At 50.2% G+C, this 27,341-nt stretch overlaps 4 protein-coding genes across 8 annotated transcripts in view; 2 read left to right on the forward strand and 2 right to left on the reverse strand.

Annotated features, from left to right (window-relative positions):
* UTP4 (UTP4 small subunit processome component) overlaps nucleotides 1–3,378 on the reverse strand; it is a 30,204-nt gene extending 26,826 nt beyond the window's left edge. The window contains exons 1-2 of one of the 4 annotated variants that reach the window (XM_070398550.1): nucleotides 3,157–3,378; nucleotides 1,854–1,960 (exon numbers count right to left, since the gene is read on the reverse strand). In XM_070398550.1, coding sequence (XP_070254651.1) covers nucleotides 1,854–1,960; nucleotides 3,157–3,343 — 294 coding nt within the window. In that variant the 5' untranslated portion in view covers nucleotides 3,344–3,378. Of the gene's footprint in view, nucleotides 1–1,853; nucleotides 2,015–2,864; nucleotides 3,116–3,156 lie in introns of those variants that run through there. The other 3 variants (XM_070398549.1, XM_070398547.1, XM_070398548.1) reach the window with 3 other exon arrangements.
* On the forward strand, nucleotides 3,250–9,467 carry CHTF8 (chromosome transmission fidelity factor 8). 2 transcript variants are annotated; one of them, XM_070398553.1, is made up of 4 exons: nucleotides 3,250–3,348; nucleotides 8,186–8,243; nucleotides 8,506–8,623; nucleotides 9,243–9,467. In XM_070398553.1, the coding sequence occupies exons 2-4, from the start codon at nucleotides 8,221–8,223 to the stop codon at nucleotides 9,465–9,467; spliced, it is 366 nt and encodes a 121-aa protein (XP_070254654.1). In that variant the 5' UTR covers nucleotides 3,250–3,348; nucleotides 8,186–8,220. The 2 variants fall into 2 exon arrangements, with proteins under 2 accessions (XP_070254654.1, XP_070254656.1); XM_070398555.1 differs by lacking the exon at nucleotides 3,250–3,348 and adding an exon at nucleotides 3,686–3,766.
* DERPC (DERPC proline and glycine rich nuclear protein) lies at nucleotides 9,464–11,875 on the forward strand. Its single transcript, XM_070398552.1, has one exon. It carries the CDS (start codon nucleotides 9,464–9,466, stop codon nucleotides 11,051–11,053), a length of 1,590 nt encoding a protein of 529 aa, XP_070254653.1. The 3' UTR covers nucleotides 11,054–11,875.
* A 2,943-nt stretch (nucleotides 11,876–14,818) lies between these two features.
* HAS3 (hyaluronan synthase 3) lies at nucleotides 14,819–24,638 on the reverse strand. The gene is made up of 4 exons (XM_070398551.1): nucleotides 24,575–24,638; nucleotides 19,952–20,587; nucleotides 16,574–16,675; nucleotides 14,819–15,772 (listed from the first exon to the last, which is right to left on the reverse strand). The coding sequence occupies exons 2-4, from the start codon at nucleotides 20,585–20,587 to the stop codon at nucleotides 14,849–14,851; spliced, it is 1,662 nt and encodes a 553-aa protein (XP_070254652.1). The 5' UTR covers nucleotides 24,575–24,638; the 3' UTR covers nucleotides 14,819–14,848.
* Between the last annotated feature and the right edge of the window lie 2,703 nt (nucleotides 24,639–27,341).

Consider the following 27,341-nt stretch of genomic DNA (forward strand, 5'->3'; position numbering starts at 1 on the left):
GTTTAAAAAATAAAAGATAAACTAATGCAGTTCACTCCAGCCGTTCATTCAAGTCTCAGATTTCTAAATGCTGTCTTAGCATTCAAAAAGTTTCATATCTATCAATACATTTTATTCGTTTATTTGCTTGACACAAAAGAGACTAGGTAAGTATAATTTTTCCTATCTGAATTTGAAAGGGCCAAAGTACTTGTGGGTGAAGTGGCTTGCCCAAAGTGTCAGTCAATGACATGAAGAGAATGTTGGTCTCCCGATTCCTAATCCCTACTCTTTTCACTCTGAGAGATACAATTTTTTCTTGTTCTAGAGTAATTAAGAGAGCTAAGCAACCTTAAATAGTAGGGAAAGAAAGCAGAAGACTAGATTGCATTACTTAATTGTTGAAAAAACAGATGAGAGAATAAGAGACACTGAGTAACAAATGGTTGACGTCATTCATTCAATAAGAATTAATTCAGCAGTGGCTTTGTCCTAGATCAGTGATGGCGAACCTTTTGAGCTCCGCGTGTCAGCATTTTGAAAAACCCTAACTTAACTCTGGTGCCGTGTCACCTATAGAAATGTTTTGATATTTGCAACCATAGTAACACAAAGATTTATACTTTTGATATTTATTTTATATATTTAAATGCCATTTAACAAAGAAAAATCAACCAAAAAAATGAGTTCGCATGTCACCTCTGACACGCGTGTCATAGGTCCGCCATCACTGTCCTAGATACTTGCTAAATGCTGGAAATGTAGTCATGAACATCACTGACATGGTCCCTGCTTTCATAAAATTTGAAGTTCAGTGGCGAAGACATTAAACAAATATACAAATTATTATATAATCACAGCTGTCATAAATGACAAGAAAAACACAGGATGCAACAAGCATGTACCACAGCATGTTTGTTCACACTAAGACCCAGTTGTGGTCACCACTAATTTTTTAACTCCTTATTAGTTCAGTTCTTCAGGGATCAGCTCAATGTCATTCTTTTCCAAGATTCCTAAAGCCACCTCATCAGAGTAAGATATCTCTCTACTAAGATGCTATGCCTGTACTTAGTTTTATATAGAATTTAACTGGACTTTGAACTCCCTGAGGGCACCTGACATTTGTTTTAATGCCTAATATTTGCCGCTCATTCATTTAGAAACTTTTACCGAGTGCCGACATTCCAAGTACCAGGCTGCTGGGCACTAAATTCACTCATCTGCCTGTCTGTCCACTCATATCATGATGCCCAGGGTATGTAAGACACTCAATAAATGTGAATGGAATTATATGTCGCACCGGAAATCAGTAATCAGTGCCTTTGAAAAAAAATGCTGCTGTCACATCCCTCTACGTCCAACTGGAATGTTACCTCGTTTACAATCTCCTTTACTCCCAAATATAGGGATGTAAGTCTACATTCTCTGACGGGCCAACTTAGGAATCTACTTCCTGCTAACACCTCACCAAAGTTTCTGACATTAAAATGTTTCATGATTTTTCCTGAAATTGGTATTGACACCCCCTTACCAAAGCTGCAACAGTGTGGAGCCTGATATAAAGCAATGGTCTCGACAATTTTCCTTCCTGTGCCCAAAAGAAGGAGCAAACCTCAGTTTCCAAATGACAGTGAGCTGCCACAATTCCTAGGCAGGCTCTTTCTCACCAACATAACACATCAAAACGCGGAGCTTCTCTCATCAGTCAGACAAGAAATCGTGTGCTGCAGAAGTTACATAGTTCAAAACAACTCGAGAGAGCATTTAGTCACTTTCTTTTGATCTCTGGCTACAAAAGACATACAAGTTTTTGTAGAACCAAACTTAAGAAAATTATCAGAAACACCAAATCAGGCTTCCAAATGACTTACTTTCTCCTGAAAGTAGTTTGCTGACAAGTTATATATTTCCACAGTGCCATCTGTTCTTGAAACAGCCAATCTGTTTGACTGGTTATTGTAAGCCACACAGCGGATCCCTGATGGAACATAATTAAAGAAACGAACTCGATGGACTTTAAATTCACCCATTCCTAAGGGAGGGGAGAAGAAAAAAAAAAAAGAGTCATGTTTGTAAAACGTTAACTGCAGTATTGTTCCTTATTATCACTGCTCTGGATGGAAGACTCCAACTATATCTCACTGAAGTTCATGTCTACGGATCTAACTAGCGATATTTTCATGCCCCACACAAGAATCTATCAAACAATCTCCAGACGCTCAAGATTCTTTTGCAAAAATGTTAAAAGATCAACATATAGAGCATCACCCAGACGTCTAACAATCCTGACAACTGCCTGAAGGAAGTATGGAAAAGAGGGGTGAGAATCTAACATGTGATCTTAGGGCAAAAGACTGAACACAGTATCATTCTGTCATGGGAGCGTCCGAGGGAGACGCTGGAGCGGGCCAGCTGAATTCCAGGAAGAAAGAACTGAGGTCCTTCTTCCCCTCTGGGGCGTGAGGCTTCTCCGAGGGCAATGACACTGGCGGATGCTGGGAATGGAGAGAGTGAGCACCGCGACCCTCCGCAGAGGCAAGAACCGCTGAGAGCCCAAGCCGGCCTCTCAGAGTCGGGTCTGCAGAACTCCCGCATCGAAAGCACCTTGAAGAAATGGTTTTTAGAAATGCAAGATTCCGGGTCGTACTCCATACAGCTCCAGAATTCCAATTTCTGGGCGTGGAGGGCAGGCGCTAGGAATCTGCATCTTAGCAAGCACCTCTTCCCAACTCCACCGCAGGCGAAGGTTGCAGGTCACAGACTTGAAGGCGGGACTGACGGGGCGGGCAGAGCCCAGAGCTCCCGATCGGGGAAGCGTCCGGACTAGGTCCGGCATCTGTCAACTACCCCTCCAACCCCCGCCCCCAACCCCGCCAACGTACGCACTCGGAAAGGGCAGGGGCCGGGCCTGGCTGACCCCTGACTCATCTCCCTTCAAGGTTAGGAACCCGAGAACAGAAAACGGGTGTTGGGCCCGGCCCGGCCGAGAGGGAGTCTGAAGCGCGCACGAGGTCTCCACCGCCCCTTTCATCTCCGGGGACCTACGAAGTAGCCCCCACCCGCCCTCGACACCAGGGAACCGGGGAGGGGGGCTCCACGCGGCTTCGACCGAGGGCCGGCCGCACCCCCGGGAATGGCCCTGTCTCGCAGCCGCTTCCCACACCTCTTCCCAACTCACCCGCCGACGGGCGCTCGCTCTCTCCGCCCCGGCCCCACGTGCGCGCACTCGCGTGCCCTGCCCCGGAAGTGCTCGCGGCGCAAGGCCGGAAGTGCGCAGGCAGTGCTCGCGGCGGCGGCGACGGCGGCGGGAGGTTCGGTTGTCGCCCGTTGGCCGCGCGGCGCCGCGCTCGGCGGCCGCCATTGCAGGTCAGGCCGCGGGCAGGGGGTGCGGGAGGCCGCGGGAGGCCGCGGGGAGCGAGGGCCGAGCCGGGGATGGGGGCGAGGGGGCGAGGGGCCGGGAAGCTAGGAAGCTGGGGCCGGGCGGGGCGCGCAGCTCGGTGAGAAGAATGGCGAGCGGTGGGGCGGGGAGCGGCGGGTGGGGGAGGGGAGATCGGGAAGGGAGAGGAGCGCGGAGGGCCGCGCAGAAGTGGGGACGGAGCTGGGGGGGCGGGGGTCCGGGAATAGGAAGGCCGGGAACGGGGGGGTGGGGGCGGAGCGGCGTGGAGACGGAAGGCGGAGGGAAGGAAGGGAGCGAGCGGGGCGGAGCGCAGCGGAGAAGGGCGGAAAGGGTGGCCGAGCGCGGGCGGAGGACGGAGAAGGGGGCGGCGCGGGCCGGATTCTCGAGGTACGTGCGAAAGGGGCCCTTCCTGGTGGGAGGGGGGGGGGGTCTTCCCGGTGGGAGGGGGCCCTTCCCGGTTGGGGGGGGCCCAGAGCGGGAGGCTTGCGGGAGCGGGTAGAGCTGGAGTCCCAGGAATAGCGGGAATATCGGAAAGGGGAAGGGGGGGGGCGGGTTGTAGGGCCGTGAGGTTTGTTCGCAGGGACATTTTAAATCGGCGGGGAGGCGATTTTGGGGAGGGTGGTTGAAGGAAGAAACAGTCTGGAAAGTGATCCAGGTTCCTTTGTGGGCGGAGAGACGAGGGGGAAGAGTGGCGTGAGGTCCTGGAGGAATGAACGCAGTGTTTTAGAATTTAGGGGGAACAGGGATCGATTTAATGGGCGGTGGAAGGAGACGTTTAAGAGGAATCTTTGGAGGAGGGTAAACGGTTTGGAAGGTCACTCTTGGGCGGGGGGCGGGGGTACGGTAGCAAAGAATCGATTACCTGGGATGTTGGAGAAAGGGTTAAACAGCCCGGTGAGAGGTCCCGGCAAAGGGCGAGGGGGGGGGGGGGGCTGGTGAGGAGAGGGGAAGCGGATGGAGTAGTCCCAGAAAGTGGGCGGGACTAGGAGTAGGAAGTGTTTGTGGCCCAAATTGAAGGGATGGGAAGGGGACGCGGTGAGGGTGGAGAAGACGGGAGCCGGCGGGAGGAGAGCCCACGATAGAGGGGAGGCCGCCAGCAGGGCTAGAAAAGAAGGGAGGGGGCCGCAGAGTAGCAGAAGATGGAGAAAACTGGATTAACTCAGATCGGCTGAAGTCATCTTTTCCACTCATTACCTACAAATACCAGTAATTGATTCCCCCCATCCTGGGAATCCTAAAATGTGATGGGAAAGTACCACGTCTGTACATAGTCCCCACACACGTTTTTGAACACAGTCTTCACTAATGAAAAGTCTGGAAGCATTCAGTTCCACTTACACCCCATAACATACCTTTTTGGAAGGGAACAAGCTCACTTAGAACCAGGATTTTAGTACTTGATGGTATAAGGCTTTCCACAGACAAGATCCCCTTTAGACCATCCCCTTCAGTTGCAAAACCACAATGACACGGCTAATAAAAATCTGTATTCATTTGTATATCAAACTACTGAATTGTTCATTTGGTGGAAAGGCATACAGAAAAATAGTCAACATATTTAGAGGGGGGAAAACCTTCCAGAACTTAATCCCTGAAGCAGTTTGGTGAACCCTGACTACCCCGTTGGAATTGTTCTCCCATTATGTAAAACTGATTTTATTCTGATGACCTGATGCTGCTGTAGGATGTTTTACTCCTATACAGTGTAATAAGACATTCTATACTAAGAAAAAGCCATGTTCCTCCAGGTAAGCAGTAGCTTGATGCTATGGCTTACCTTGTCTTAGGCACAGTGCTGAGGATTTTACATTCATAACCTCATTTAACTCATAACTCTGCAATAGGTTCTTTTTTATGCCTAACTTATTGGTGGGGGACTGAAATGAGGTTAAATTACTCCCATCACACATAGGATAAGTGTCATAATCATAGAATCCAGATGTGATGACTTTTCTCCCTGTGTCCCCCAACACAAAGGATAGTCTCTGGGTCCAAATAAGAGCACAATAAATGCTGTTGGCCTAGCAGAAGTTAAAGCCTTTCCCCCCTTTCTTTAAAAGCTTAAAATACAAGAATTAAAGGTTCTAATGAAAACAATTCATAAAACATTATTTCGCTCTAGGAAAACAATAATTTGCAGTTAAATCATTGAGTCAAGGCCCCTTTCAGTAAAAGCTGTATGTTCTGTTTAATTAGATACATTCCATACTTTATCCTGCCACATTTTATTTTGGGGGCAGTTATCATTAATGAAGATCATTGCTCTTGCTGTTCTCTATAAGACGTTAGTAATCTTTTAACAATTCAGAAGATAATTAAATTTTGTCAGAAATAAAAATGAGTTTTGATGTCAAAGAATGTCCTCTATAATCAATTAGATATGATAATAAGCAGTCTTACTGTTCTTTTTTAACTGCCTGCCCCACAGATGTATTAGCTACTTTGGTGGCAAGTTGTAAGATCTTCATAGGTTACTTGCAATTTTGTAAGTGATACTATGAGAAAGGCTAATATTGTAAAGCAATCAGTTCTACAGACATGCTGTATACCTGTCTACTTTGAACTAAGGGCAACTGTTGCAAGTAAAGACATAATAGGTTCAGGTGATAGGACATTTTAAGGTGATAAAGTAGAATTTTTAAATTTGACAATACAGATGCACTATAGGAGAGGACTGCACGAGAAACCAGATTGTGGAGGTTGGTTAGAGTTCACAGCCCAGCTCTACCACGTTGTGACCAGTTATTTGACTTGTAGCTTCTTTAAGCCTGTTTTCCTGATCTGTAAAATGGGAGTGATAAAACAGTGCCTGCATCCTGGGATTGTTCTCGCTTTAGAACCAAAAGAATCCAGATTAAGTATTCTGAAAAGTTTAGCTATGTGAGAAATGAAGCTTTTTGTATTGTAAACATAATACTCTGACTGGACTTTTCTCTTAGAAATTGTGGTGGCACTTCAATTTTACAGGTTTTTAATAATTTTAATAGTAATTAACTTCAAAATAGAGATAGCCGCCCAATGAGAAAGGTGTACCCCACCCGGATTGTTCTGATTCTAGTCAAACCTTTTGGGTTTTAATTTTAAATTCTTATCCTCCTTGAAGAACTTGGGAAGGATTTTTAAAGTGCTTTTGGTGGTTCTTTTAATTAGGGCCTCATTTTTCTGAAGGCCTGTTGCCTTCCTGAGCTAGAATATTACCTGTTTTTAGGTGGTCCTGCAACCAGTGCTGCTTCCGAAGGTCTCACTTATTCAGGGGTGCTCTTCTGACCAGTTGTTGGGTGTATGCAGTGCCTGCCTGATGTCTTGATGCCTTTTCATTCTCACTGGCTCTTGGTTTTCTCCTTTGGGAAGGATAGAATTGGGTAGTCATAATGTGTGTAAAGTCAAATGTCCTAGGTTCTTAGGTTGGCTCTACCACATACCAGCTGTGTGTGCCACAAACAAGCAAGTGCATCTCAGTAGCTTCATCTACAAAATAGGGATCGGTATCATAGAGTGGTCACAGTGTTTGGGATACCCATGTATAGGCACAGCATCTGATTCATTGTAAATAAAAATTCAATAAATACTAGCTGCCATTTATATTTGAATTTTAAGTCCAGTGATTCAACCAACCGCTATTCCCAAAGTATGTTTGGTGCTCAAGAGTAGAGATGCTATCTGTTGAGTCTCTGTGCTGGCAATATACTTCCTGGATATCCAAAATAAAGATTAACAAATCAGTGAAGAAACCTGTGTTACTTGCTGAGCTTGAGCACAGTTAAAATACCTATTAACTTGCTGGATTCAGTTGGTAAACACTGGACTAATAACCTTCCACTAAGCTCCATCTATTCATTGGAAAGACTTACACAGAAGCTGTAGTTTAGGTCCCCCATGCTCTCAATCCCCCATGAATCTGTCCTTCCCAGAAAGACGAGTACAGGAAAAAGTGTCCCATTTTAACCTATTCTCATGGAGTACCACAAACTTCCACCAGATGGTGATATTGTATAAAATGAGAATTGTCAGTATTTTAGTATCTAAGTGAAAGATGGTCAAAGCATTTGATGAGTCATATCAGAAATCAGCTTACCATTCACTAAAGTTGTCTGAAGGACTTTTAAGTTCTCAAGGCTTTCATTTAAAGGGGGTCCTTTGAACCTTGAAATATCAGATAACCAAAGTGGTAGCCACGAAGTTTATATCATCACCAAGGAAAAAAGTGAAATCTAAAAGAACTCGTTTTTTGTTTTTGTTTTAAATATCCTTGAGAAAAGTTATTAGCATAGTGGTGAAGAGCGTGGGCTATGCAGTGTATGTCTTGGGTTCAAATTTTGGTTCTTTGACTAGTAGCTATGCGACCTGGAACCCAATTGTGCTATCTTTAAACTGTTCATACTGTAGATGACCATAGGTGATTTTTTTTTTTTAAATCCTCACTCGAAGCTATTTTTCCATTGATTTTTAGAGTTGGAGAGGGAAAGACAAATTTTGATGTGAGAGAAACACATCAATTGGTTGCCTCCTGCATGAGCCTGACCAGGGACCGGGTAGGGGAAGAGTCTACAACCAAGGTATGTGCCTTTGACCTGAATCGAACTCGGGACCCTTAGGTCTGCAGGCCAACACTATCCCCGGAGCCAAACCGGCTAGTGCGACCCTTGGTGATTTTAAGCAGTCGTATATGTACATCAGTTCTTTAAAAGTTTACACCTTATGGGATGGTTAGAGGAATGAGATGTATCTAAAGCACTAAATGCTTAGTACACAATAAGTGGTAAATATTAGTTGTCATTATCCTAAATCTTTTTTTTCCCTCTCCAGTTTATTTTCAGTTACTTTGTAAAGACGGAACGCTCATGGTACAAATTATTGTCTCCAGGTGAGTACATTTTGAGACTTTTTATGTCGTTTGAATGCTTAGGGCTATATAGATTTGATATTTCCTTGCAAGAATCAGGGTCCTCATGAGCATCTTGTACAGATGCTTGCATTTCAGTCTCTAGTTCAGTGCTTAGCACTGCCTAGTTTCCCAAGAACTTGTGCTCAACAAAGAGTTCCTTTGGGCCTTGAATGGTGGTGTAGGATACTATTCATCCTTTACCCCCTCAAAAATATTGTAACCGCCAGCCCTTTGCTTGCAGTGCTGGGGCTGGAGGCCTGTCAGAATGGGTGCTGATGGAGCTACAGGGGGAGATCGAGGCTCGCTACAGCACTGGATTAGCTGGAAACCTCCTGGGAGACCTACATTACACCACTGAGGTGAGGGGGCTTTTCTTTCCTTGCCTAATGCCTCAGGAAAGCAAGCTACACCTAGGTGGTGCTCCCAGGACCTAGAGTGAGGACTGCCCTCAGGTTTGTTAATCAAGGGCTAGCTAATCTGCTAAATTATCTGCTTGTTCTCCCCCCCACCTCTGCAGTTGCAGGTAAATTTAGCTTTGGGGAATCTTGAAAGGTCACAGTTCTTTTTTTTTTTTTTTCCGGAGAGAGGGGGAGAGAGAGGGAGAGGGAGAGATAGAAACATCAATGATGAGAGAATCATTGATCGGCTGCCTCCTGCAAGCCTCCCTACTGGAATCAAGTCCACATCCTAGGCATGTGCCCTGACCAGGAATCAAACCGTGACCTCCTGGTTCATAGGTTGTGCTCAACCACTGAGCCACATTGGCCAGGCTAAAGGTCACAGTTCTAAAAGTGAAAAATCTCTTACCAGGGCCATAAAGGGCATGAGGATGGGTTGTCCACTGTAGCTATATAGCAGTGTAAGAGCCAGACCAGGGAGTGCAGGTACCACTGCTGCCTGCCAGGGCATCTTTAGGAAGCACTTGAGTGTGATGATCTTGCCCTGAATCTCAGGCATCTTACTCTTATTCTGCCAAAGGGAATTCCTGTGCTGATCGTGGGGCATCACATCCTGTATGGGAAAATCATCCACCTGGAGAAACCTTTTGCGGTCCTTGTCAAACACACTTCTCCGGAGCAGGACTGTGATGAGCGTGGCTGTAAGACTGGCACCCGGTACCTGGTGACAGCACTCATCAAAAACAAGATTCTTTTCAAAACTCGCCCCAAGCCCATCATCACCAACGTACCCAAGAAAGTATGAAAGAACCCCGGATTTTCCCTAGAGAGCGGCCAACTCCTTGGACTCGTGCTCCACTGCCACCTCGAGGACGGATGGACAGTTCCCTGGGACCACAGGGGGGTCAGGGTCCTGCTCTAAACACTGGCCACCCACTGGGCATGGCCTCAGATTCCTTTCTTATGGCATCTGGTTCTCTTGGTGGAAATCTGGCCCCGTTTCCAAGGAACCATTCTTCTTTTCCAGCTTCATCGGGCTCATTGGCTTCAAATCCAGCACCTTTCCCTTCTGGTGCTCGTGACTCAAACATGGCTCCTTTTCCAAGAGGAATGAATCCCACTGCCGCAGGTGCAGTTTCTTTCTCGAGGCCCGGTGGCCTCTTGGGCCCAGGGCCAGGGCCAGCTCTAAACCCTCGAGCAGGGTCTCTTCCAGGCCCAGGGCCTCTGTCTAACCCAAGGTCAGGGGGTCTCCCAGGGCCGGGTCCTATGCCCAACTCAAGGGCAGGTGGCCTCCTGGGAACAGGTCCTGACTCCAGAAGTGGGGGCCCCATGGGCCCTGGATCTGGACCCAACCTGAGAACGGGTGTCCTCTTGACTCCTGGGAATGGCCCTCCCAATACTAGGCCCATGGGCCTGGGCCCTGGACCAAGTCCCAATCTGAGATCGGGCTTCATGGGTACAAACCCTGCCCCGAGGTCAGGTATGTTTCCAGGCCCCGGCCTTGGGCCCAACCCAAGGGCTGGTGGCCTGGGCCCAAGCCCTAACATGGACACCAGAGCAGGTGGCCTCTTGGGCACAGGATCTGGTCTTAACTTAAGAATGGCTGGACCTCAAAACCTAGATCTTGCCCCCATTCTAAGAGCAGCAGGTCTTTTAGGAGCAAATTCCGCTTCTTTCTCACAGGCTTCTGGAAACATGGGCACAAGCCCATCTTCCATGGCAAGAGTACCTGGCCCCATAGGTCCCAACTTGGGTCCTGGCTCTCGGGGAATTGGCCTTCCAGGGCCAAATCCATCTCCCATGTCGAGGGGTTCTGGCCCCATAGGCCCTAATTCAGCTCATTTTTCAAGGCCAGCTGGTCCCATGGGGGTAAATACTAATCCCTTTCCAAGGGGGACAGGTTCGGGGGCAATGAACCCAGCGGCCTTTTCTCAGTCTTCTGGAACATTGGCTTCAAACCCACCTACCTTTCAGAGGTCTGCTGGCTTCCAGGGTTCAAATCCAGCAGTTTTCCCAAGAGCCTCTGGGCCACTAGGACCCAACCCAGCTAATTTCCCAAGAGCCCCTGGCTTACAGGGCCCAAGTCCAGCTACCTTTCCAAGGTCTACTGGCCCGTTAGGCTCTGGTCAGGTGACTTTCCCCAGGTCAGCTTCTGGGCCTTTGGGCTCTTCTCCAGCAGGCCCTGTGGGTATCAACCCAGCTCCTTTTGCAAGGCCAACTGGGACCCTGGGTCTAAACCCAGCTTCCTTTCCAAGGATGAATGGTCCTATAATGAAGACTGTGGTCCCATTTCCTAGAGTGGGTAGTCTCCCTGGCACAAACCCAGCTGCTTTCCCCAGACCAGGAGGTCCAATGGCTGCAATGTACCCAAATGGAATGTTACCCCCTTAAACAGCATTTCCTCTCTGGGACCACCTTGGTTTCTAAGCATCGTGGTTCTGGGCAGAGGCTGTGTTTTAGGTAAAAGGGTAGTCATGGAGCTGGGGCTCAAGTTCAAATGAGTCATCTTTTTTCAAACTCTGCTTCTTTCTTGATTAAAGGTGAAATGTTATTTGTGGGACATGGATTGCGGCAGGCGGGAATGATCCCAGCCTTGAGAGAGAGGATCTCTAGCCTTCCAGAAGCCTGCTGTGCTTTTGTCCCACAGCTTTCTGCCCCTTGTTTCTTGCTAGTTTCTTGAATTGTTCTTGTGGACTTTTCCTCAGGGATACATTGACCTGCAGGTCCCAATTCATATGTAGTTCCCTGCTCACCACTGGAGAATCGGCTCACTGCTCTCTAGAAATGTTGCATTGGTGAATGGACCATGCTTCAGCAGCTCTGACCTGGGCAGCTTGGACCTGTCATCCTCTACTGCCATACCTTTCCCTGGGGGCTTGACACAGAACAGGGAGGTGGGCAGCCACTTTAAAGACCCACCAACTACAATTTCCACTTGACTGGCAGGTCTTGGAGTTTCCTTCTCTGGGACTTAGAGGAAGCCAGAATCAAGGCTCCACGGTTCATCCAACTCCCTCTCCACTGGTACTCCCAATCAAAGAACCTCAAAATTTAAACTGATGTGGATGGGATAGCGGGAGGCGGGTGGGAGGGGTGGGGGGTTGAAGGGAAGAAATCACTGTGCTTTGTTCAACCTGATGTGAAAGGATGGTTGGTGTTTTTCCTGCGTTGTATCTTTTCTTACTGTTTCTTTAATAAATGGGATGAGAGGGCTGCTGGTGTCACTCCGTTTTGTTACCTGTTCCACAGGGAAGGAAGTTAACCCACTGCTTTTCATGGTTTCAGCTTGGCCACAGTCCTGCATTATCTGACAGATAAAATACTTTCACTCAAGGAAGAAGCAAGCTTGATTTTTAGCCTTAGCTTGCTCTTCTGCCAGTAATTTCACCAAAGACCCTACCCACCCTCTTCAATAAAAGTGAAGCCACCATAGGTGTACAGTTATCATCAAGGTAGGCTTACTGTATTCCCAGGTCCAGAAGCAGCTGTGACAGCTCGTCCTGCTTCTCAGTGACACTCGAATTACTGCAACTGTATTTCTAGTTCAAGTGCAACTTTTGAAAGTGGAATAGAGTCAGCTTTCATTAAGTACAAAAAGGGAGGAAGTAGCTCAGAGACAGCAGTATGAGAGAATCTTTATTTTGACAAATATGTGCAGTATAAAAGCTGACCTGAAAAGTTAAAAAAAAAGGTAAAAATAAATATGTTTACAAATTATTGTAGAAACAATACAAAAAAGTCAGTTAAAATTCTCAATGAGGAAAAACCAAAATGTGTCCAATTGTATAAAGGCTCTCCCCTTGCAAGAAACGGGGATAAAGCTGAAGACCGTTTGGTTTCACTGCTGAAAAATGTACAAAATAACTTAGAAAAACCAGTCGAGGTCAAACGTTGTGAGCCCGCTACTTTTGATGTGAGGAAAGCTGGTAACAGTGTAAGGCAGAGCTGATGGCAGGACAGCCAAGAGCTTGCCATCTGGGAGCCCATCGTATGTTACCCTTCGAGGGAAAGCTGAAGAAAAACGGCCCTTAGTGCAGTCTGAGCTCTGCAGTTGGCTGACCGGATTTCCTCCATTGTAGTGCTCAAAATAGTTTACTTCTTGGCCAGCAAAAACACGGAAGAGCCTGGAACAACTGCCTTTGGCAAATGGCTGCTGCCTCTTCTAAGAGCCTTCATGGATTGGGCCCAACATCACCCAGCAGTCTTATCAGAAACTTGAGGTCTGTGTGATGCAGCCGTGTTGGCTGCACTTGGAAAACCCTTGAGTTCATGGGAGTTGAAGGAAAGCACCGGGGTTTGCCAATCTGTGGCTCAGAGCACACTGTTCCTTTGTAGGAAGCACCTGGGTACACTAGAGGCTTGCCCCTCCACTCCTCTCTACCTTAGTGCTCATTCTGAGGGGTTAGTTGGACCCTCTGGGAATGGATGTTTGGAGACAGCACACTCAAGCAAGCAACCCCTGAGTCAGAGGCTTAGTCAAGATCCCAGGTTTCAAACCCAAGAGCTGAGAATAGTCTGTGGACTGCCAAGCTCTAGAAAATGGCTTTCCCTCATTTCCCACCAAAAGTAGAAGGAATGAGAAAGCAAGAACCTTAGGATTTAGGAATCAATTCCATCTCCTAGTTTGGTTTTTGGAAAGAAGCAAATGCAGTAGTGACTATCCACAGCTTGGCTGTAAGAATTCCCTGGAGAAGCCACTGAGGAGAATGGACAGTCTCAAAGATGACCAGCTTGGATTTGAGGGTTCACTTAGGGAAACTGAAAAGCTTTCCATCAGAGACGATTGTCAAGAATTGTAGCCTGGCCCTGGCTGGCTTGGCTCAGTGGATAGAGCATCAGCCTTCCGACTGAAGGGTCCCAGGTTCAATTCCAGTCAAGGGCACATGCCCCGGTTGTGGACTCCATCCCAGTAGGGGGCCTAGAAGAGGCAGCCGATCAATGATCCTCTCTCATCATTGATGTTCCTATCTCTCCCTCTCCCTTCCTTTCTGAAATTTAATATATTTCTTAAAAAATATATTTAAAAAAAAGAATTGTAGCCTGAAAGTCATGCATGCTACCCAGCTGCCAATGATCCAAGCAGTTCCAAGATTGTAGTCAATTTGGTCAGAGGCTCCTGGTAGGTTTCCCCCATGTGCTGAGGGCAGGCTTGCCTGTTACAGAGGAGCCTGTGAGAGTCCAGGCGCTGACTCACTTGCCACCTTGAGAAACTTACCTGATGAGGAGGAGGGCAAAGAGGTGACTATATCACTTGAAATCAGTGAGGTGGCCATCTTAGGACTCAGCTGAATTTAAGAGGACTTCAGGAGTACACAGGTTGAAATACTGAGCCCTCACTTCCTTTCTTAGTATGTTGGGGTTTAATCTCCCTGGTAGATGACTGAAACATTTTCTCTCCTCAGCAGACAAGTTCATCTAAATGTCTAGGCAGTTTCCAGGTGGAATCTATATAGGCCTCCATATAGCTCATAGCCTTGAGCACCACTACCAACCTTTGTTCCTCCTGGCAAGTTTTCCCTTTTAACATTCACATTTATGTACACTTAAAGCAATTCAATGCTAACTCCCTGCTAGTTTGGCTCATCCTTGAGATGTGGAATGGGGTACACATAATAAAGCACCATTCCTGTACCCTGTTTTCTGATGCCCAGAGATCAGGCTTCTGGGCCTTGTATCTCAGGCACAATCTTATTGCATTGATAACTCGATGGAGGGGGGAGACATTACTAGCTGGCCCAGATCTCAAATTCTCTCCCCACCTCTGGTTGTGTTCAAATGGGCTAAGAGAACCCCTTCCCGCAGCTGGCTTTGCTCACTTACCTATCAGAAGTTGCTACTGATTGGAACTTATTGTTTGATTTACCACACTTCTGAGTTCCCTCTGGATCCTGGGGCAGGAGTGGAATCTTTCCCAGAGACCACCATGTAGCAGACAGGCAGCCTGAAAACATGTGTCCTCTACCACCCTGAGCTGGAATTGGTGTTGCCTTCCCTAAGCAAAACAGCCCAGGGCCATACTACAGTCACCTTTCTTTGCACTTCAGATTTGTCCTTTGGACCCTTAAGAAACTAAAACAGCATTCCCTCCTCCCTCCCACCCCATCTTTTCTCTTCCCCATCTTTTCTCTTCCATTCCCCTTCCCTCCCTTACCCATTGCACTTTTCCGGCTCTGCTTGAGGGTTATGTCACACCTCAGCAAAAGCTAAGCTATACTGCTCTGGCTTCTTCCCACATCGCCGGGCAATAATGGCCAGATACAACATGAGAAGGGCCACCCAGTAGCAGCCATACAGGATGGCCCCAGAGACAAGGAAGGCTAGCTCCGTCTCACTGAACAGATCCTGGCAATAAGCTGTGTACGCCAGTCCTCCCAGAAGGACTGCCACCCAGATGGACACAGGGATGAGGCCAATGAAGTTCACCACAATGGTTTTTCGGCCAGAGGTGCCCCAGCCGGATTTGTTAATGGTAGCAATGGCAAAGATCTTGGCTGGCAGGAGGCTGGACATATAGAGAAGGGAGTACAGGGACATGAAGATCATCTCTGCATTGCCCCGAAGGAAGCAGGCATAGGTAGCCTTGATAATGCCCACCAGCTGCACCGTCAACAGGAAGAGGAGAATGTTCCAGATGCGGCCACGGTAGAAAAGCTGTATGACTGTGGCTATGAGGAAGAAGGGGAAGAAACCTGTGACCACTGATTCGTAGGTCATCCAGAGGTGGTGCTTATGGAACCACAGAGAGTTGTAGAGCCACTCCCGGAAGTAAGACTTGCTCCAGCGGGTTTGCTGGTTGAGCCAGCGGAGGTACTTGGTGGGGGTTTCTGTGAGGCACTTGGAGCGCGCTGTATACTTAGTCCTGTAGCCCAGGCTCAGGACTCGGTTGGTGAGGTGCCGGTCATCCCCAAAGCTGCACTTGCTGCCCAGGAACTTCTGATGGTACCAATCTTCCAGGAATTGCTGGAGGAGGCTGTTGCGGTACATGCCCAACGGCCCACTAATACACTGCACACAGCCAAAGTAGGACTGGCAGGCCCGCTCCACGTTGAAGGCCATCCAGTACCGCACACTGCTCAGGAAGGAGATCCATGAATCATACTTGTTGAGGATCTGTAAGGGAACCATAGATGCTGGGCCTCCGCACCTGAGACCATGAGACCCAGGAGACACACACCAGAGACCAGGAGGCCTCCCCACCCTGAGTTCCTAGCCTATTGCTCATATTCCTGGCCATCCGTCCCAGCCCAGCCATGGCTGGGAAACCCGAGGCTCGGGGAGCCAACCGCACCCTCTCTCCCCAGCACTAGCCCAACTCGCCACTGTGTCGTCTGCATGGATTGTCCCAGTGAAGTTACTCTAGCAGTCAAAGCCACCTTGAGTCCCAGGGGCAGCCGGTGGCAGCGACAGAGAAAAGGCCTTGAGAAAGACGCAGAGCAACACCCAGGCACCTGGCCTGACCCTTCAGGTGGAAAGTTTGTTGGGAAGGGCTGGCATGTTACCAGCAGTACCCTCTGGAAGAAGCTATTCCCCTTATTCCGACCACATTGCCCAAGCTCTTCAGAGCAATTAAGCCTAGAGCAAGGGTTTCTCAAGGGTCTAACTTGAGAGGTGCTTGCTGTATTGCCAAGTAGGAAGCACCTTGCAGGATCAATGGGCTCAGAACACTGTGCCCCTCCCAGCAGCATAGGCTCTCTACATACCTGGTAAGTAACTTTCTCCCCTCAGGTTTAAAAAGGGCAGGAAAGGAGCTGAATAGCAAGTGAACCATTTGAAACTGTCAAAAAGGAATATTCCCCCCTACTCCCAAAAGTACTAGGAAGCCAAGATGCCCACTTCCCAGACATATCCAATTGGATCAGAAAGCTAAGAGAGTCCGGCCCCCACCCCCAGGAATCCTTAGTTACTTCTTACTTGGACATCTCCCCCGACTCCTCCTACTTGGGGGTCCTCCTCTAGGACTCGAAGCATCTCAATGGTGCAGGCTGGATCCAGGACAGTGTCAGAGTCACACACCTGCAGAGGAAATGCACCGTTAGCCCATTTTGACCTCAGTCCACTCACAGCCTGAGGGACATAGCCCCCTTTCATATGGTTCACTTCTAGCCACTAGCTAAGAGATTTGTGCCAAATAGAAGGGGTGAGATAAGTAACAAAGGAGAGTAAGGAAAAGAAGAGTTCGGATACCAGGCTTGACAACCACTAGCTGAGAGAGAAACCCAGGAGTCTGTCAATGCTGGGCCTGGAAAGGGAGAAATGTTCTGTACTGGACAAGTCTTTAGTCTCTATGAAGCCAGGCTCCTGAGAAATCAGACGGCAGGCACAGTGCCTAGACCAAGGCCGGTAGACACACCTCAGAAGGCCAAGCTCTTGCCAGAGGCTATTGCCCAAAACTATCCCATAAGAATTTTAACAACAAGGTCTTCCCTGTTTCAGCTTCTGGCCTCTGGATGATCCACAACCCAAGTGGAGGATGTACCTACCAGTTGCAGCTCCCTTCACACCCGCCCCACCCCCACCCCCCACCCCCCGCCCACACACACACACTAACATGGCTGCCAAGCCTTCAGAACTCCCTTGGCCGAGTCTCAGATCAGGGCACAGTATGGCCAAGGGCTGGACGGGCATGGAAGCTCTGGTAGCAGCTGCCTTCAAAACCTGAATCAAATCCTGCGCGCTGACTTCCTTTCCTGGGGAGGCTCATCGTCCGATTCTAACAGGTAGCCCCATTAGGTGAATCTGGGCAATGAACACTTACCCTGGTGGCTGACTCCTTGTCTGTTTTCTATAAAATTACTGAGATGGTACAAAGAACCCAGATAAATATTGGGCAAGGGAATTGGTTTTCTGACCTCTGATGGAGCAAAGAACAGTATCCATAGATGAGTCCAAACCCTGTTCTGCAAAAGCCCCAAATGCTTTAAATGAAGGTGCTGAGTGAAAGCCATTGGCTTGTAGGAAGGGGGAGGCCCCCCAAGCTCCAACCTACCCAACATTCTCTCTCCATGTTGGAAGACACGGTGGCCACAAGCAGCAGAAGGCTGAGGAGGAACCAGGCAGAGCATCGTACCTGCTCCCTCCTACCTCCCTACCGACAGTCTTACATTCTGGTCCAGACTGGGAAGGTCCCAAGGAGCCTTGGTCAAACTCCCAGGCCTCCTCAGCTTACAAACCACGCTTCCCAGTGCTGCTGGTCTCCTGCCACTTCCTGCCCTGACCCTAACACTTTCTTCATGCTGCTCAGCCTCCTTCACTCCAGGAAGGTCTTCTAGCTGAGCAGGGCTAGAGAGGCCAGAGCTCTTGTGTCTCACCACTGCCTGGGGCAGAGTTACCTCCCACAGAGGGAAAGCCATGCCCTCAGCAAGGCTGTTAGAGGACAGGCCGCCCAGGGCTGCCCAAGGCAGTGATCCCAGAGCCCTAGGGGGAACATCTGCTCAGGTATGTGAGCCTAGTTGCTAATCCACCAGAACACACGGGAAATTATCAGGAAAGGAAGCTGTGTAGCAGAGCAGGATTGGGGGGAGGGGGGAATCCTGTGCTTCAAGGGAGTGAATGATGCTTGAGCAGGAGCCAGGGCTCAAGGGTTTTTGCTAACCCTTCTGAGTCCCCAGGAAAGTTTCAAAGGCCCTTTGACCCTAGATGAAGTGCAGAATCAAGACTGCCTCACATCCCCCTCTACAAGGCCGAGGAGGTCCTTGGGCCTAGGAACACAGAAAAAGATAATAAATGTACCAACTCTCAAGCAAGAATACAACTTAAAAAAAAAAAACAACACCCACCCCAAACAAAAAAAAAAATCTATGGAAAGCTAAATTTAGGTGGGAACAGTATAGAAAATTTAAATATTGGAGTACTTAACATGTTGTCAGCAATACTGAGTTAGTACACAGGTGGGCTACCACAACAGCCACTACTCATTCAACCGGACGGGCAAAACCTTCTGGCAAGTTCGGAGAAGGGAAGAGACAGGGGAATGGACAGCATGGATGCTGGACCAGAAATCTGGGGTCCTGGGGATCAGTTTCAACTTGTTACTGAAATGCGTGAAGCTCTAATCAGTTCTCTCTAGGTTTTGTTATTTGAAAACTGGAGGTATTCAACCTTGTCAATCTACTCAAATTTTCAGGCTGGTGTCAGCGATCCCTTTGATTGGAAGCTGGGGAATCAAACTGTGGGATGATTCGCACCTGTGTCCCTCTACCTTACACAGACACAAATTTGACACTGAGACGGTAGGACTTTTTGGTCCATAATTAAAACAATATTTGAGTGCTTTCAAGCATGATGTCTTTTGCCCTTCACCACTTTTTTCTAAGGTTATTTTATTTTTAAAAATATATTTTTGTTGATTTCAGAAAGAAAGGGAGAGGGAGAAAGATAGAAACATCAATGATGAGACACAATCATTGATCGGCTGCCTCCTGCACACCCCCTACTGGGGATCGAGCCCTCAACTGAGGCATGTGCCCTTGATGGGAATCGAACCTAGGACCCTTCAGTCTGCAGTGTGACACTCTATCCACTGAGCCAAACCAGCTAGGGCCGCCACACTTTTAAAAAATTTATTTCAGAGAGAGGAAGGGAGAGGGAGAGAGAGAGAAACATGGCTACGAAGGCAGAACATCGATCGGCTGCCTTCTGGATGCTGCCTACTGGGAATCAAGCCTGAAACCTGGGCACTTGTCCTAACTAAGAATCGAACCAGTAACTTCTTGGTTATGGATCAACACTCAACCACTGAGCCATACTGGCCAGGATCTTCACCACACCTCTTTATGGAGGGCTCACCCCCATGCTGCCAGTGGTGAGGCAGTATTGCACAATGAATAAGAGCAGATGCGCGGTGGATTGCCTGGGCTCGAATCCTGGCTCTGCACCTTACTGCTGAGTGACATGTGGCAAGTTACTTAGCCTCTCTGTGCTTCAGGTTCGCCTTCTGTGAGTGAAGATAATAATAGTACTTAGCCCCTACGAGCATTATGAAGATTAAAAGAGTTAACATGTATGAAAAACCTACACTAGTGCCTGGTAAAAAGTGAATGTTATATATCTGTTTCCTATTTTTATTATCAGAACACAATTCACCAAGTTAAGTAACAGCAGAACCAGGGTTCCATCCCAGATCTTTTTGCCCCCAGGACTGCTGTTCAGAACCATTATGCCTATTGTCTTCTTAAGTGCAGAGGAGGGATGTGCACGACACAAGGCATCTACACTGGACTTGAAACTCCTGGGGGAGGGTATGCCCGGCTGGCTGGACACGTCCCCACCCTGGTAGGGAGGCACCCTTACCTGAATGTAGTCCACCGAATCGCCAAGGGCCTTGAAAGCTGTGTACATGACCTCTCGCTTGCCTCCCCACTTCTGCATGACGCATGAGAAGGTGCTGGCACGCACCACATCCCGCACACGGTCCATACCCGCCTGCAGGCTGGCCTCCGTCTCACCCTCACCCGCCTCATGGAAGTTGCTGCGCCACACAAAGAAGCCAGCTTGCTCGGTGCCGCCCAGCACCTCATGGAAGATGTCCAGCATGTAGGCATCCTCCTGCCGATTGCCGTCCACCACCATGACCACCTTGAGGTTGGGGAAGGCGATGCGCTGGGCTGAGCGCAGACACTTGCGCAGGTAGTCGGGGTCCTCCTGGTAGGCAGCGATGCAGAGTGCCACTGAGCGCCGCGGCTGGGAGGGCAGCTTCAGTGGCCGGCCTGCCCGCCTCATGTGCCGGTGCTCCAGGAAGGCAAACAGGCTCTGGGTGAGCAGGTGCAGGCCCAGGATGGCGCCGTACAGGCCGAAGGACAGGTAGTGCTTTTCTGTGTGGATGAACTGGTAGCCTGTCACGTAAGCTGCCAGGATGCCACCGAGCACTGCCAGGGCAAACAGGCTGGTGCCCACCACACGCAGGGCTGTCGTCAGCTGCACCGGCATCTGGCGGGAGAAGGCGGGAGAGGTGGGGTCAGGCAGGAGGCAGCATCTCCAGTCAGTGGGAATGGAGGCATTACCTCTGGGCCTGGCCCAGAACAGGGTAGATGACCCAGTAATAAAAACTATTTCCACTGAGCATGACTAAGACTAAGACTGCTAGGGTTCAAATCCCAGCCCGACACTATCTGTGTGACTATCTTCTGTCCCTTAGTTAATTCATCTGTAAAATGGGAGTTGCAGCACTAACCTTGCAGCCTCTTTGAGGTTTAAATGGGTTACACAGGTAAAGCACTTAAAGTAGCATTATTATTGTTTATTGTTAGATAAACCAAAACTGAAGAGAGCTACCTAGCTTGAGGATGACAGAATTGGGATCTGCCTGACCCAAAATTCTTAAAGGCAAGCATCAGCAGGGGTGAGCCGGAGTCACTTCTGAGCACATGCGGGGCCAGAGAAAAGGGAGGAAGACGGGCAAGGAGGCAGCCAGTGGCCCAAGCTTCCACCTGCACTGTAACCTCTAGAGCAGCGGTTCTCAACCTTCTGGCCCTTTAAATACAGTTCCTCATGTTGTGACCCAACCATAAAATTATTTTCGTTGCTACTTCATAACTGTAATGTTGCTACTGTTATCAATCGTAATGTAAATATCTGATATGCAGGATGGTCTTAGGCGACCCCTGTGAAAGGGTCGTTCGACCGCCAAAGGGGTCGCGACCCACAGGTTGAGAACCGCTGCTCTAGGGGATTGCACTCTGGGAGGGGAACATGTGCCAGTAAAGCACAGCCACCGGTGAGGCCCGTAAAGAAGGGCCCTGCCGGCGGCTCAGATGGTTGGAGCATTGTCCTGTCGACCAAAAAAAAGGTTGTGGGCTCGATTCCCGGTCAGAGTACATGCCTAGCTTGCAGGTTTGATCACTAGTGGGGGCATATATGGGGGAGGAGGGCAGCAGATCAATGTTTCTCTCTTACATCAGTGATGTTTCTCTCTTCCCCTTCTTCTCTTTCTAGATCAATAGAAACATATCCTTGAGTAAGGATATTTTTTAAAAAAAGAAAGAAAGTGGGGGAGGAGGGGAAGAGAGAAGAAACAGCAGGAAACATAAAGAGGTGCCAGGAGAAAAAAAGACGGAAACAGCAAAATCCGTAAGAGAAAGTTTCCCTGTGTTCTCTCCTTTCTCATCTTCTCCTCATTTACTTGAGCCAGGAAAGAAAGGGAAAGCAGCTGGGAAAGGCAGACAAGGGGAAGGGAGATGAGAGTTGGGTGTGGACAGCTCCCCTGGAAGCCCAGCGCTCAGGGCACCAAAGGGAACTGCAGCCACACTGCGGCGCCTGGAGGGTGGCTGTCTGGGAGGCCCCATCAGCCTGATCCTAGTGCCTGCATAGACTCTCTGTGCTTGTCCCAGCCTGGCCACTCATGCAAATGCTGCCAGATTGTGTTTGCCACAATCAGGGCTCCCAGCACCTGTACTGTTGGAAACAGCCGTGTTTTAATGAGAAGAGCCTCGGACTAGAAAGACCCCAGAAGACCTGTGCTTGAGACAGGGCTCTACCACCGCCTGGCTGCCTGACCTTGCCAAGTTCTCTAACTTGGTATCTCCCCCTCCCCCCCATTGGGGGTTCTAATGGTTTCTTGCTCCATAGGTAAATAATTTCCTTAAAAATGGAAGCACTCCCAGCTATGAAAGACTACCTGAGTGGGAAGGCTGATTGTAGGGACTGTAGGGGTGGGGGGATGCCTGATCTATGGAATCCCCTTTACCACCCACCCACCCTCTACAGACAATGAGGTCTCACTTCCAAGCTTGCTCCAACTCTAGGTGTTACTGAAACCGGCCCGATCCCCACCCCAACACCAATGCACCCTCTTGCCACGGGAACACACGGTCACTACCTAAATCAGCCTGAGATTCAGGCACCAGCACCATCCAGCAGCTTCAGTCCGGAAAGTGCTGCTGGCAGCCTCGCCTCTCCGGGAAGCGCGGCCTCCGGGCGCTCTGCTCCGCCATCCCGAGGAGCCTGCCGCGTGCTTCCTCTGCAGGGCTGCCTGGTCCCCACCCCACCCCCTCCTGGCACGCTCCTGCGGCCCAGAGGCCCCCAGGCCCTGCCACCCACGGCCCGGGAGCGCCCTGTCCCCCTTTAGAGATTACATGCCGAGGGGGCGCTGCGGGCACCACTGCCCACCTACGACCTGGGAAGAGGCAGAGGGCTCGGAGGCCAGCCCAGCAACCTGCCGCCGGCCGCTGGCGCACCGCCTCGGTGCAGAGCTGGAGGCGGTGCCCACCGGGTCAATGCGGCCGGGAAGGCACTCGCCAGCTTCTCACCGCGCCCGAGCCTCCCCTTCTGGGGAAGGCGGCGCCGGCCACACCCACGTGCCGGTTTCCCACGACCCACAAGGGAAAACCCAAGGAATCGGTCGGACCAGGTCCCACTCATCTCCCAGGGCCCCAGCCACCGTGGCAAAGTGTGCCTGCAGACAAAGGCGACATCCCCGGCGCCGCCGGCGCCCTCCTTTCCCGGGCCGGACCCCCACACCCGGCGCAGTAATTGGAGGCACCACCCCGGCACCTCCTACCCCTTTGAAGACCAAGACCCTGTAGTCGGTGGCCTCACGAACGATCGGACGCTGGAGTGGGCTCTGGCTGAGGTGCCCCTGCCCGGAGAGGGGGCCGTGTCACCCCACGCCAGCGGAGGGGAGCCTAGACCGCCTCTTGTCCCTGCACCGCCCCCTCCCCCCTTCGCTCAGAAGGGATTCGCGCGAGCTCGCCCCTGGAGGCTAATGCGCATTCGGCTTCAAGGACACCGGGTTAGGGACGATCCCTAAGACCGACCCCCATCCCCGGCCATAGAAGGAGAAAACCTCAACCAAGGACGCACACCGCCAATCTACCCCCCGAAACTTTGCGGGGCTGCCCAGGCTGCAGCCTCTCCAGCTGACAGGTGTGCCCTGCAGCGGGGCCACACGCGGCGGGATGGAAACTTGTGCGCGGGGCGGGGGCTCTGTCCTCCCGGCCTCTCCGAGCCGCAGGAGAAGGGAGCCCAGGCCAGCGGATACGCGCGGCCGTGGCCCAGCTGACCCGCAGGGACCTGGGCGCCAGGCGTCTGGGTGCCAGGACAGGTGCGAACCCGCGGGTGGGCGTGGGGGAGGGAGAGACTCCAGCCAGCCTCGTGCCCCGCACCGTCGTCCGCCTCCTAATCCTTTCACAAAACCGGAGCCGCCAGGGAGGAAGGGAGGAGAGACTGGAGGAGGAGAGGATGGAGGAAGAAAGGGAGGAGGGGTCAGTGGGGAGGGGGCTGCAGGACCCGCCGCCAGGAAACCCGGAGATGCCGCAGCCCTCAGCCCGCCTCCCGGCTCTGGACACGGCGCCCGCACATCCGGGGGAGCCGGTTGGAGTCCGCGGGGCACCGGGGGAGCCGGGCGCGCCCTCGTCCTCGGCGCAGCCCCCGCGCTGCCCGCCCCTCCGAAGCGAACACCGGGCCCGCGCTCACCGTGCCGCCGGCTGCCCGCGCTCCGGTGCTCAGCAGGCCCGCGGCAGCTCCATGCCCCTCCTCCCGCTCCTCACCGCCGCCGCCGCGCGCTCCAACTGACGAGCGCCAGCCCCACCGAGACGCCTTAAGTACCGAGCGCGTCCCCGCCGGGAGAGGCGCCCTCCTCCGGCCCTGAGGCCCGGAAAGTTGGGAAGAGTGGGAGGGCTCCCCCGAGGGCCGCGAGGGCGCACCCCCTGCTTGGCTCCGGCGGAGGGAGCTCCACGCGGCCGGCGCAGCGCGGGACGCCGGATCCCGCGTGGACGCCGCTCCCCGGATTTGCAGCGACTCGCAGTCTCTTGCGCCTTCGAAAACTGGGTTCCCCCAACCCCACCAAAGGCCGAGCTTCTCCGCGCTCGTCTGGGGTACAGCTAGCTGCCCAGGGGAAGGCGGTCATTGCGCTCAACCTAGAACCTGGAGCGTGAACTTTCAGTATAACCCGCTTTCTAAGCTTGGAGATGTACTCACCCTGCCAGCCGGTAGCAATCTTCCCCTGACTTCTGCACGCGAAGGGGCTGTTCCCCGGATAGGGTGCTCCCTAAAACCAAGACAGAGGAACCTTCCTGCCGGCAAAAATAAATAAATAAATAAATAAAAATAAATAAAAGGCGCAGAGGCGAATAATTGTCAAATGGTCAAAGAAGGTGTTAACAATTATGACAAGCTTAGCTTTGAATTCCGCAGTGGGGCGCTAATGACTTTAAGGTTGTTTGCAAAAGATGCAAATAGTCTTGTAAAAACCTCCCAAGTTCCAGCGTCTTAAAGCCAAAACCAGTTCCTCCTCCCCAGTTATTCCTGACACCCATGACCCCCTAAATTCCCAACTGACCTTATCTCGGGGCCTTCCAGGTCCCTAAAATCTGGTGCTAGACTTGGGTGAGGTGGGGTGGGGTTGGGGAGAGGTAGGGACTTGTTAGCAGAGGAAGTTTAGAACCAGCTGAACACACCAAGTTTCTCAATCTCCGAAACCCTCGAGAAACTATAATTAAAGACTAGTAGGAAGTAAATGTACGTGTCCTTCAAGCACACCTGAGATGATTTCCATTTCCTCCCAAGCTGCCACAGATTTATAGGAACCTGGTTTACAGTCTAGCTGCTCCTGTCAGAAGTCCTAAGGGCTCAGGGACTTATTTTCCTGCCCAAGGGCACTCACTCTGGGCCACAAAGCTGACTCCTCAGTTGCCCAGGCAAGCAAAGGCCCCTGGCACACCTACTCCACCCACTCCCGGCTTGCCTTATAGATATCAAATCACTTTATGCTTTTGTTTGAAAAAACCATCACTAATGTGATACATCGTTTAAATATCCTTTATTATGTGCTTTTAAAAACCAGTGCTGAATACACAATGGCAGTGTGTTTTGAACTTAAGACTGGCCCTAATAAAGCCAATCAACCTGGCCAGTGTGGCTCAGTGGTTGAGTGTTGACCTATGAACCAGGAGGTCCTGGTTGGATTCCTGGTCAGGGCACATGCACGGGTTGTGGGCTTGATCCCCAGTGTGGGGCATGTGGGAGGCAGCTGATCAATGATTCTCTCTAATGATTGATGTTTCTATCTCTCCCTCTACCTTCCTCTCTGAAATCAATAAAAAATCCTATATAATAAAAGGGTAATATGCAAATTGACTGAACAGCAGAATGACCAGAATGCCCGTGGCCCCTTGCCCTGGCTGGCCTGCCCCTGATGGCCCCCATCAGGCGTGGGTCAGCTAGACCCCACCAGTGCACAAATTTGTGCACCAGGCCTCGTGTGTGTGTGTGTGTGTGTGTGTGTGTGTGTGTGTGTGATTTTAAAAGCTAATCATGCACAGGGAGAGAGAGAAGCCTTTGGTTAAGTAAAAGGAGGGCTCTGGAGTCAGGCAGCTAGGCACTAACCTCAGTACTTCATCCTAGAAATGGAATCCAGTATCTACTTCTCAGGGTTGTTGTAAGAGAACCCTGAAGAGATTGGCTGAGAGTTGCATGCTCAGTAAACGGCATCCACTTGCCATGCTGTGGATTCTACATGCCCATCCCTGCAGGATGTGACAGGAATTTCGGAGGTCCCTGCTCATGATGAATGCCTTGTCTAGACTGCATTCTGGTCTCACAGAGCCCCGGGCCACCTCCTCTAACCTTGTATATCCTGGGGTGTCACAGAGCCTGGAGTTGCCAGAGATTATCTGAGTCTACCTCCCACCCAAACTTGCAATCTTTAGGGGAAAAAACAAGCAGAGACTAGGCAGGGACCAGGAGTGTCTCCGCCTGCTGAGCAGTGACTCCCCCATTTAAAGGAGGTGTCCCTGTGAGAGGGAGGGCCCAGCACGGACAGGTATTCTGTTATCAAGAGAAGCCAGAAATCCAGATTTCTATGTGAAATCTCCTAATTTTTCAGTATTAGAAGCTAATTCAAATGTTGAAAAAATACATTCCACTGACCAGGCAAAAAATGTGTCTGAGTCATAGCCAACCCACTGGCTGCTCGTAAGTGACCTGTTTTTAAGGAATAGGGCAGCCAGTTTGGAAACACCCCGTTAGCCCTCAGGGCAACAGCAACATGACTTCTCCAGTGCGAGTTGCCTGGGGCTGTTCCAGGATCATCTCAGGTTAATTTCGAAGGCTCCAACTTTGTCCCATTCTGCTCGGTTGGCTCCAGGGAATTTTATATGTGGTGGGCTGGGTACGCACAATTAAAACATCCTAAACGAACAGTGGGTCCAGCTGCAACATCATGAGAAAACACTCTGCCCATAACCAATTGGCTTTCCCAAGGGAGTAAATTTTCTTTCTCTCTCTTTTTATTTCTAATCTGCAGGGCCAGAGATCTGGTTTTATCGGGCAGCTTTACCTTTGTGGCCAGTCTATGCCAGGGAAGGTCTGTCTATAATTAACACCCAGTGTTCGGTGCCTTGTTTACATTCATCTCCTCAGGAGTTGGTGGGTAGGGGAATCTTTAAGGAGCTGATACAATAAAGCTCAGCTTTATCTCTGCTTACCACTGGGGATTTAGAAATAGGACTAATTCCATACCCAATCGCTTAAAAATGTCAATTCAGATGTTGTGAATTGGCTTTTACTCAGGTTCCAGAGGGATAAGCCTCCTATTCTGCTCAGTTGTACACTTATTTGTACTTCATTTCAACATTCATTTAACAAACTCTGAGCTGCTCTGAGCAGATAATGGTGCTTTGCCACTGGGAAGTTTCAGGCTGGTCCTTGCCATCTAGAGGGTTATCCACGTCAAAGACAAATTCAT

This window comes from Myotis yumanensis, unplaced genomic scaffold (assembly GCF_028538775.1).
Source record: "Myotis yumanensis isolate MYYU_CA2020_CCGP unplaced genomic scaffold, mMyoYum1.0.hap1 SCAF_18, whole genome shotgun sequence".
Lineage (NCBI taxonomy): Eukaryota > Metazoa > Chordata > Mammalia > Chiroptera > Vespertilionidae > Myotis > Myotis yumanensis.

Coding starts and splice junctions, on each gene's coding strand:
- HAS3 (XM_070398551.1), bottom strand. CDS start 20,587: ATGCCGGTGCAGCTGACGACAGCCCTGCGTGTGGTGGGCACCAGCCTG. Junction 16,676..19,951: donor ATTCGGTGGACTACATTCAG/GTAAGGGTGCCT, acceptor TTTCCTCTGCAG/GTGTGTGACTCTGACACTGT. Junction 15,773..16,573: donor GAGTCGGGGGAGATGTCCAA/GTAAGAAGTAAC, acceptor GTTCCCTTACAG/ATCCTCAACAAGTATGATTC.
- DERPC (XM_070398552.1), top strand. CDS start 9,464: ATGAAAGAACCCCGGATTTTCCCTAGAGAGCGGCCAACTCCTTGGACT.
- CHTF8 (XM_070398553.1), top strand. CDS start 8,221: ATGGTACAAATTATTGTCTCCAG. Junction 8,244..8,505: donor GTACAAATTATTGTCTCCAG/GTGAGTACATTT, acceptor CTTTGCTTGCAG/TGCTGGGGCTGGAGGCCTGT. Junction 8,624..9,242: donor ACCTACATTACACCACTGAG/GTGAGGGGGCTT, acceptor ATTCTGCCAAAG/GGAATTCCTGTGCTGATCGT.